Raw genomic sequence first — 10,916 nt, 5'->3', positions numbered from 1 at the left:
CCGCCCCGCCCCGCCCCGCCCCGGGGCTGCGCGAGAGGTTCGAAGGAGCGCGGGGAGGGCGGTGGGGCTCGGAGCTGTTCCTGGTGCTGATCCCACAGAGGGGCGACACCCCCCGACACGGCCCTACCAATCACTGCGCGGGGAGCGGCGCTAACCCGCGCCCAGCAATGGTCCCTCCCGCTCCAAAGGCGCAGCGGGTTCCGCGCGCTCCCTTTGAAACACGCGCAACCTCCCTGCAGAGCAGTTCTCCACTGCCCTTTTCCGGGCACGGGCATTTCCGCCCGTACAGGACATGGCCGCCGTGCCTCCCCATCACGTGATCGGCACTCCCCGGAACTAGCTGCAATACCGGCGCTTCCTCGCTACTGGCCCGCGGCCGCTGGGCGACTCGTCTGTGGAGCGGGGCTGCGTCCCCCACCCCCCGGCCTCGCCATGCCCGCCGCCGCCCCCATCATCCGCTCCGTGCAGAAGCTGGTGCTGTACGAAACCAGGGCGGTGAGTACCCGCCAGGGGGCGGGGCAGCGACCTCCTGCTCCGGCCAAGAGGGTCCCGGGTGCTGCGGGGCCGCTTCTCTCACCCTGCTTTGTTCCCATTTCCAAGCAGAGTATCCCTTTGCAGTTTCTGCTGGCTCCTTGGGCTCATCTGAGGGCCCATGGGTGTTGTCCGGTGTGCTCTGCTCGGTGCCTCCGTCTTGGCACTCTTGTTTTGAACCTTTGGCCTCCACACCTGTCCCCCTTTTAATTACTGTCTGTCCAGAGAAATCTGTAACTCATCACTAGTGCCCCCAATACCAAAGGAGGCTTAGTTTCTGTGGTGGGCCTGGCCTGTGGTTTCCCCTGGTGTTTTAAAAGGGATGTGTGCTGATACTCATTGTACTTGCCTAGCCTTGGGTTCGAGGGAGAGGCCGGTGGCTGGCTGGGTCCTCAGGGGGTGCTCGCTGGTCTGGATCCTCTTTTTCGCTGAGCTCCGGGAAGGTCTGATGATGTGTTTAAGACTATGTTCTTATCATGGGGGTTTTTCATAGGGGTTATGCTCTGGTGCTATGCCCACCCTCTTCCCAATGGCCACGTGTAGGGGGTGCACAGGGGTGCATGTGCTCCCCCTGAGAGTGCTGCTACACCCCCTATCTGGCCTCATTCCCGGTGTAGGCGATGGGTGGTAGGGGCAGGCGGGAGTGCTGGTGCCCCTCCCTGCGAGTGCCAGCCAGGCAGTGTAAGTGCCAGATGTAGGCCGCGTCTGCTTCCAGAAGTGCCACGGCCATTTCTGGAAGCACTATGGCTGCTTGCTGGTCTGTAAGTTTTGCGGTGGGGGGACTTCACCCCCTCCCCCACCTCCCAGCGAGATTGGCCATGGGGGGGGGGAAATCCCCCTTCCCTGGTCACTGATTGGTCACTGGGGTGGCATGTGCCCCCTGACTAAGGTGGCACCAGTCGCCCATGCCTCTTCCCGCTCTGTGTGTTCTGTTAGTGCCTCGTATCACTGTCTACGGTGATTACTCAACTCATGTCACTGCTGCATAGGTCAGGCTCAGGTCACGTCATGATATTGCCTGTGTTACTCATGCTGTGCACAGCCTATGATGCACATATTTTCTACAGCAGAGGCAGGCTTTTTGCTTTGGTTTTTCCTTTTTCTTTTATTGTTTCTTTTCCACATGCCTTTGGCAGCACTTGACTCATGGAACATCAGGGAAAGAGAGGAAGAGATTTTGCCCCTCTGTCCCTATCCCACATACACATGCACACATACCCTTCCCCTCCCTCCCCTACTTTGACTGAACCATACTGTGCTGTCTTGTCTTTGTTTTTCTTTTTTTTTTAAAGCCTGACAACTAATAAAAATATTTTTAAAAAGAAAAGGATGTTTCTTTTTTACATCGGTCCATAAAAGACCCAACTAAATAGCCTGCAGGTATAAGAAAATGTCTCTATGGCAAGGGCTGCCAAATGCAAGTGGAAAAGAAACTTAAAAAGTAAAAGCCAAGCCAAAGAGCCCACCCCTACCACTAATCTAGTTCTTGAGGCTTCTCACTGCAGTGATAGTAGCCTGAGGTTTAATCAAGTGCTACCCTCAACCCCTTTATCTTAAACATATAGGAAGCTACAATTTAAGTGAAGTGGTGGGCTAAATTTGAGTTGGATAGTCTCTGGGGATGTGGATTAAAGCTTGAATGCTATTGACACAAAGAGTAGAAATTTAGTGGGGACTAAGCTGCTCCTTGCTGCTAATATCTGTTATTATATCATTACATTGGTGTAGCTTATATATTATTTTGCGGTATGACTGTTCACTTGAGCTCAGTTAGCTAGGGTTTCAATAACTTGAGCAATGCCAGGTGGGCAAGTCCTGTGTTGCTAATGAAACTGCTCTGCATAGCTTCAGTATTGTTTCACAGCGTGGCTGCTCTCACACTCCTAGTGTTAACTCTGGTAGTCTTCTTTCCGGCAGTTAGTTTAAGTCTTGAATCACTGTATGTTTTATGTGAACCAATAACAAATTATAAAATCTGCAGAATTTGTCACTAGCTTCAGGTGTATGTCATGCAGACATTGCCCATATAGGGCAAATTTTAAGTGGGCCTTGGTAGGAGAGACTTGGTTCATAAAAACTTGACCACTGTTCCTAGCTCTGCTAGAACAGCCTTTTAGATCATCAGATGATGAAGGACTGAGAATTATTGATACTAGTTGGTGGAAGAGTTGTGGCTTGTATTAAAATTGACCACGTCTGTAATTGAGCTAAAAATCCTTTATTAAATCCAGAGGGCAGTAATAGTTATACAGTTACTTTAAGCAAGAGTTTTAAAATACTATAACACATGCCAGCTTTATATTAGATGGCAGTGCTACAGCATTTACTGTATTTACTTGAATCCAAGATGAGGGGTTTTTACCTAATCAGATGGAGTGGGGGCGGGGTGTGTGTGGAGAGCCTAGTTTTGGATTGAGTACTAGCCTGGGCAGGTGGCATCTCAGTTCTGGCTTGAGCTCTGGGCTGAACATTGGAAGTGAGCCATTGCCTGCCCTGGGTTGGAATAGCTTGCGTGGCAGGGGGGAGGCACATGGCCAGGATGAACATGGGGGAGACTGGTGGGGGGTACCTGCAGCCAGTCCCCTACTCCATGCTCCCTTTCCCCCAGCTGTCCCCTCCCCTCTTACCTTCTGCTTTGGCTTTGGTTTGGTCCCCCCAGCCCTGACCCTGCTTGGCTGCCATTGCTTTTCTCTAGTCAGGTTGGGCTAGGACCAGGCTGGGGCTGCATTGCTTCTGACTGCCCCAAAGTAGCAGAGCTGCAGCAAAAGCTAAGCAGAAGATTGGGGGAAGCAAGAATTGGGGGGCAGGCACAGGTATTGGGGGTAAGGGGTGAGGGGGCGCAGGCAGCAGGGGGATGCATGGTGGGGGAATGCCAGGTGGGGACAAGGGGCAGGGGAGCAAGGGGTAGGGGATCTGGTCCCTTGCCTTCTACCACTGCTTTCCCCACCACAGCAGTGGGGGAGCCAAGCAAATTTAAAATGAACTTCCACTATTTAGGTTCTATACGTGGAAAATTATAACAAATGTATAATTTTCCACTTGTAGATTCTAATAATTGGGGGAAGGGGCTACCTTAAATTTGAAGTAGTTTTGTATTTGGGTAAATATTGTAGAAATGACTCTATCCACACAGTGTCCTGTGGGTTATGAACATGTGATCAATCAGAATGTGTATAATCAGGCTAGCAAGGGAAACATTCCAGCTGTCCCGTGATGGCTGGTTCTGGTAGATTCAGCTTCCATTAGCAAAGAGCCTTTCCTTGTTCTGTTTTATCCATATATATTTTTTCATTACGTAATCATCTTATGCATTCCAAAAACAAATAAAATCAATTGCAAGACATCCATGCATATCTATTTTGTTATTCCCACAATTTTCCTTGTTATTCTTAATCCATTCTGGGTTTTCTAGAGTTGGTTGATTGATATACCATTCTTGCTATTGTCTAATGATATTTCTTGTATGTTAACTTATCTATAGTAGCTCCTTTCCTTCGTTGAAGATTTACCGGCTTCCTCCTAAACCATAGTGTTTTATTTGTCTTTGTCTCTGTTAAAACCAGTGGTACCCAACTCATCTGGCTCTGTGGGCCTGATCTAGTGCATGGGGCCAGTCCGTGATTCCATGTCCCCTCCCATGGATCTAGAAATCTAGTGGCTTCAGGAGCTGCTACAGTTAATGCTGCCACTGCTTCGCTAATGTCAAATTTCTGGACCATGGAGGATGCTGGAGGCTGGATGACAAGGCTCTGCATGCCAGATCAGTCCATGGATCATATCTTGGGGATCTTTGGTTGAAACCACGGATTCCTGGATGTTGGATCCATGCCTGTATTAAGGATGTAAATATTGTTAAAAAATATTATCCACGTAACTTTCTCCAGTTATATTGGTTAAACAGTTAATGGATAGCTCATACCTACTTTAGTTACCTCTGGCAGGAATGGCCCTGGCTCCAGCCCCTTATGTCTTCATCATGCACCCAGCACTATTCAGGTCCCAGGCTGCTAGTGGGGAGCTGCAGCTGGGAGGCAGTGGGCTGGGACTTGGATGGAGCCCGCCCTGTGGACCTCTCCTGCGCCTGGATCCTGCTGCCACAGGGAGGGAGGGAGTGGGGGGAGGTGCCAGGCCCCCCCCCACAGGGGCCAGGCAGTGCCTTCCCGCCACAGCAGTGAGAATCCTGGCCATGCAGTGGGTCTGCCCAGCCCTCTTGCAGCAACGGGGCCCAGGCAGGGCAATGGACTCCCTGCATCTCCAATTGTGCTCATGCTGCTGTGGCCCAGACCTGGAAGACTCCCCTGTGCTGCTGACCCGGCCCCTCCCCAGCTTGCCTGTGGTAAAGTGGTGGGAGGTCTAGTCCCAGTGGGGCAGCCTTCACCAGGCATGCTGTGTCTTTCCCCCTCGTGTCCATGGTGCTGAGGCCACACAGGGCCTGGGACGGCCATGTGGGCAGTGGAGTTCCCCACGGCTCAGTCCTCCGGCCTGTGCTATTCAACATCTTTATCAGTGACTTGGAGGTGGGCGTGGAAAGCATGTTGTCCAAGTTTGCTGATGACACAAAGATGTGGGGAGAAGTGGGCACACAGGAGGGGAGGGACAGAATCCAACTAAATCTAGACAGGTTACTGAGGTAGGCAAATGAGAATAGAATGGAATTCAATGCAGACAAGTGCAAGGTGCTGCATCAGGGAGAAGGAATCTGCAACATACCTATAGGCTGGGAAACACCCTTCTCAACAACACAGTGGCTGAAAGAGACCTTGGAGTCATTGTTGACTGCAGGATGGACATGACCTGCCAATATGAGGAAGCGGTCAGTAAGGCTAACCGTGCCTTGTCGTGCATCTACAGATGTATCGCAAGCAGGTCCAGGGAGGTGATCCTTCCCCTCTGTGTGGTGTTGGTCAGGCTGTAGTTGGAGTACTGCATCCAGTTCTGGGTGCCGCACTTCAACAGGGATGCGACTAACCTTGAGGGTCCAGAGGAGGGCCACTCGCATGGTCAAGGGGGCAGCAGGCCAGGCCCTACGAAGATAGACTAAAGGGCCTGAATCTATTCAGCCTCCACAACAGGCGACTGAGAGGGGATCTGGTGGCCGTCTATAAACTCACCAGGGGGAACCAGCGGAAAATAGGTGAGGCTCTGTTCCCCCCGGGCACCACCTGGGATAACAAGGAATAACAGCCACAAATTGATTTGAAAGCAGTTTCAGGCTTGATATCAGGAGACATTACTTTACAGTTAGGGCTGCTAGGCTCTGAAATGGGCTCCCAAAAGAGGTGGTGCTCTCCCCTACCTTGGGGGGTCTTCAAGAGGAGGTTGGATAGATATCTGGCTGGGGTATTATGATCTCAGCACTCATTCCTGCCCAGGCTAGGATGTTGGACTTGATGATCTGTTCAGGTCCCTTCTGACCCTAGAAACTATGAAACTATAGTTGAAACACATTATGAGTGTATGGCAGGCTTGGCCCCAGGAGGCATTGAGGCAGCTGGAGCAGGTGGCGCTGGATCTGAGGGGTTGCTACCAGCCCCTCACGCAGTGAGTGTGGCCCTAGCATATTCCTGAGAGGTGGCAGTGTAGCAGGGATCCTGGGGAGAGTGTTAGGGCTGCAACAGCATCTTGCCAGGCTGGAGCTGGCAGCTCTGAGGAGCCCTCCAGATCCAGGCTGCAGCAGCACAAGCATGACAGGAGGCATAGAGAGCTCATTGCCTTACCTGGGCCTGCCACTGCAGGCAGCCTGAGGGACAGACCCTCCGCAGGGCTTGGAGTTTTGCTGCTGTGGCCCCGCATCTCCCTCCCGCCCTCCCCGTAGCAGCAGGATTTGGGCACAGGACAGGTCCACAGTCCTAGGCCCTGCCTGCTGGAGTGAGGGGAAGCTGTGGCTCTGCCGCTGGGCAGTGCTCCCTAACAGCTTAGGCCTGCCACCTTCCTGCTGCGGCTCCCCACCACCAACGTGGGGCCTGTACAGTGCCGGGTGCACGGTGAAGACATAAGGGGCCAGTGCCAGGGCTGTTCCTGCCGGAGGTCACTAAACAGTCAATGGTAAGCGGTAAATGGTATAAATATAATTGTCATTTAACTGTTTATGTCCCTAGCTTATATATAAAAATATACTCAGACATGCTGACATGTATTACATATTAAACTTTAACATACTAGAACATGATCCAGTTAGCTTTAAAAACCCAGTCTGTCTATTTCTCTGTAGGTAAAAGGTATTTTTATGGGAATCTTGATCTATTTTCCTTCTAGGCAGAAGGTACCTCTTCAGAACCTACTTGATTAGATGCTAAGTAGGTTGTTGCTTAGAGTAGCTCACGCTTCTCTGAACCAGTTGGACTCCAAGGTGCCACCCTGCCATACATTTTGCTTGACTTAACACTAACACTGTTAACCACCTCTTCCTCTCATGATGCAACAGCTGAAAAGGTTATTTTTTGCATGTTTTTATGATCAGTTAAATAGAAATTGTCAATTTTTCAATTGCAGGAATAAAAGATTTTCAGCAAAAGAGGGTTGGCATATATTTGCAATGAGGAGGGGTTGATGTCTACAGGCGTAGTAGTTTTTAAGTTTATGAATAATCTAGTTTAGTGGTTTTCAGCCTTTTTTTCATTTGCGGCCCCCTTTGGAAATTTCCAGTGGAGGTGCAGACCCATTTGAATTGTAAGTGTGGGTATTCACATATTTTGATTGATCATAGCTATCTTTCGCAGATCCCTTAGACATGGTCTGTGGACTCCCACAGGTTGAAAACCACTGATCTAGTTTTTATGCAAAATAAGTACAACATTTAGTGGTACTCCATACAAAATTTCAGGTAAGTATAACTCCTATTATTACTAGTTTTCTCAAGACCCTTGCCAGTAATCCATCTTCTCTTGGTTTTTAAAGCAAGCCTTTTTTTTTTGGCTACAAAGAAGTTGTATTCATGGATTCATGTTCGTGACCTTAAAGGCTGGAAGGTAATATTAGCTTCACTACTCCCTCCTCTTACACACACGCGCGCGTGCACGTGTACACAATGTAGGTGTGTGTATATGTGTGTGTTTCCCTCGTACTGAACACAAAATCCTGGGTTGATTGCCTTTAATACAAACAAGTTATCTTAAATATCAAGTCACTGTAAGTACCTTTCTACTGGATGTTTCAGTATGCTATTTCTCATTTCTGATTCTTATACACACTTAATTGTACTTTATTATACTGCTGTGAATCAAAGTAGCAAAATATTGTAGCTATGAATCTGTGATGTTACTGCAGAGGAGTGGAAGTTCTGAAATATTATGGGATAAAGGACTTGGACTGTTTCAGATGTTTTAAAAAATATTCTATGCCTTGTTTGGCCATATTTATTTTCGTTGCTTTTGGTTTTAAAAGTGATAGCAAATACACAAGTCAAACCAAAAGGTGCTGCTAAGCAAAGGAACTGTTCGTTTTGTTACCTGAAATGTGCACTGTGAACCACAGAATTAAAGTAAAAACCAAAATCTCATTTGCAAACAAGTCAGTTGAGGTTCTTTATTAAGATTTCCCCCCCTCTTTCTGCATGGTAAAATATCACTTATGATTTGCATTAATTTCTGCCTTGTGCTCTTTTTATCATGCTTTTGTGGTTTGACTTGTTTTGCTTGTTAATTTCTTTGGTGGCATTGTGGCTCTGTGCTCTTTGTTGGCTCATTGTCTACTTCCTCAGTCAACTCATTTATACAAATAAAATTTTCTCTCGTATTTTTCTTTCATTTGCTTCACTGTCAGCTTCAGGTTAGAGTGAACATATGACCTGGTTTGTCTCTTATCTAAACTTCAGAATATATGTAGATAAGTGAAGAGGAATTAAGAGATCTTTGTTTGTGGTTAAATTAAATGATTATGGACTGAGATAGAAGTCCCAAAAATACTATTTAGGTAACTGAAATGTAAATAGTAATTAGAATTAGCCAAGGAGTGCAATGTCCACATAATAGGAAACTGAAGGAGTTTGTAGGATCTCAATGGGAAGGATGGTTCTTGAAGAGCAATGGCTTTTGCAGTCTGGCTCCTAGTTTCAAAGTGGTAAATGAGAGCTATGCATTCAGAAATGAAAGATACTTGACTTCAGTGTTATTAGGACAGAAACAATGGGGATTTCTCCTGACATATCTCATTGGTGCCTTACAGTTTTGTGATGTTACGGTTGATAATATTGTGATGTAGGTTGATGTGAATTGAGTATAGCTGTACATTTTATGCTAGGAAATTGAGAGCTTGTTTAGAAAAGGCCAGGTGAATGTACTGAGGAAGCCATAAACAGATGAAATGTAGAGGTAGAATCCAGGGGGAAGCAGTGATGCTGAACACTTCCTTAGGGTAGCTTATGTGTACATTTTACTCTTGAATTACATATCGGGGGGCACTAAAGATAGCCCTACAATGTGCATAATCTGAAGCACAAGAATTTAGAAAATAATCACTTCCCTTTCCCCCTCCTCCCCTTCAAGTCTACAAGAGAGATGGGTTTGACTAGCTATGTTTTTCACTGCCTGCGTGCATCGTGCAGATGGGTCCTATCTGAGGACCAGTCTGAACCATTAGAGATTACAGGTATTCCCCCATGTAATCCTCAGAGGGTGTGACTTGTTTAATACTGTTTAATTTGTCTGTGCTATTTATGCAAAAGTTGATCATTTTTTTGGTATTTTGAAGTTAAATTAGTACTGTTCTATTTTATTTACATTTCTAGGCAGCCATCAACATTATAGCACCTGACTGTCCAGAAGTGTGTTAAGCAACATGACTAGCAGGTATCACAGAGTTCTTTCTCTTCTTCTTTTCAGGAGAAGATTGTGAAGTCAGGGAGTGGTATTTATTTCTACTTTTAAACCTCAGATACGTAGCCAAGTACCCATATTAGCAAATGTACATACAAACAGCACTTCATACATGTTACAAAAGGTGCTGCACTTTTGGCTCTTATTTTCTGTAATCATCCTTGGGGATCTGCTTCCAGCATGCTGAGACAAAGGAAAAATCATGGGCTGCTTACTGCACCCAGCTCCATTTTCACTATCTTTTTGTGAGTGGCTGCTTTTTGCGTGGCTGTGTCCCTCATGGCTGACTGATTGGCAGAGAGAGGCAGGGCCACATGAAAGGCAGCCCTCTCAATCAGCGGCAGAGGGAGCAGTTGCCATCTTGCTTGCTCTCCTTTGTGGTGGTGGCTATCCCCTTCTCCTTCTGGTGGGCTGCTAGCATTTCATTTTTACTAAGTTTTTTCCTTCCCCCAGCAATTCTGCACAAAATCATGGAAACCACCGTTTTTCACAGTGTTCGCAGAAACTGAGAAACTGCAATTTAAGTAGGTCCCTGGTCATTCTGTGCTGTTGCAGTGGTCTGTCTCCTGTATGGACAAGGTGTATGAGATGCTTTGAGAAGAAGTGCTGGAGCAGTGTGTTGTTGATTGTATGATCACTTGGAACTTCAGCAGCACTTATCAATGAACTTGAGCAATTTACTGTAAGCCAGTGACACCCAGGAGCAGTCTTGACTGAAATTGAATAAATAGCTTGGATTCTTGCAAGTGTGCTTGAATTCTTGTCTTTGTCCTGTCAGGTCAGTTTGAGAAACATTTTTCCTTCCTCATTGCTGCAGAACTAAACTTTGTGGGGTAGTCTGCCCTTTACTGCTTCAGGGAGGTGAGTCTTCAACTCTGTCTCCCTCAAAACTCACTTTTACTTTTTTCGTCTTTCCTGTAAAGAGGATAATTGTTTTCTCTTGCTGTTGCCTGTAGCCTACCCAATCAGTAAAAGAGTCAAATTTTTGGTTCTTTGTTTTCCTGCATCACATACAAGTTTGTAAATGGCAGATGTGGAATTGACTAGTAGGGGTGTGCAAAGCAGGCCTTATTCGATTTGGATTTGTATTTGGCCTGAATCAGAGACTGATTTGATTAATTGATTCAGAGCACTGTCCCTGATTTGATTCGGTTGAATCCGAATCTAAAGATTTGATGCTGATTTGGAAAATAGACACAGCTTTAAAAGTTTTTTCTACCTTGAGGAAGCAGGTGCGGCTTGTGATTGTTGTGATGCTGGGGCACATAGAGCATCCCATAGGAGTGTGGAGGGGGGGCCCTTTAACTGCTCGGCAGCAAACCCAGAAGTGGGCCGGAAGTACTTCCAGTCCACTTCTGGGTCTGTTGGGAAATGCATGGGGGGGGCTCCCCTATGCCTCCCCTCCCTGGCTCAGCAACTGGCCACAGGGGGACCCCAGGTGTCCCCCTAGACCCGGGAGGTACCAGTCACCAAGCTGGGAAGGTTTGGGGGGTGCTCCCCGGTGGACCCAGAAGTGCTGCTGGTCCACTTCTGGGTCTGCTGCCGAGCACATTGGGGAGGCCCCCCCCCCCC

At 47.6% G+C, this 10,916-nt stretch overlaps 1 protein-coding gene across 1 annotated transcript in view; it reads left to right on the top strand.

Moving 5' to 3' along the window:
- Nucleotides 1-369: 369 nt before the first annotated feature.
- Nucleotides 370-10,916, top strand: part of FIG4 (FIG4 phosphoinositide 5-phosphatase) — a 193,346-nt gene continuing 182,799 nt past the window's right edge. The window contains exon 1 of the mRNA XM_019520105.1: nucleotides 370-495. Coding sequence (XP_019375650.1) covers nucleotides 433-495 — 63 coding nt within the window. The 5' untranslated portion in view covers nucleotides 370-432. The remainder of the gene's footprint in view (nucleotides 496-10,916) is intronic.

This window comes from Gavialis gangeticus, unplaced genomic scaffold, assembly GCF_001723915.1.
Source record: "Gavialis gangeticus isolate Ggan-Ray unplaced genomic scaffold, GavGan_comp1, whole genome shotgun sequence".
Classification (NCBI taxonomy): domain Eukaryota; kingdom Metazoa; phylum Chordata; order Crocodylia; family Gavialidae; genus Gavialis; species Gavialis gangeticus.
Note: the sequence above shows the minus strand (reverse complement) of the source record. Positions and strands in the feature narration are given on the sequence as shown.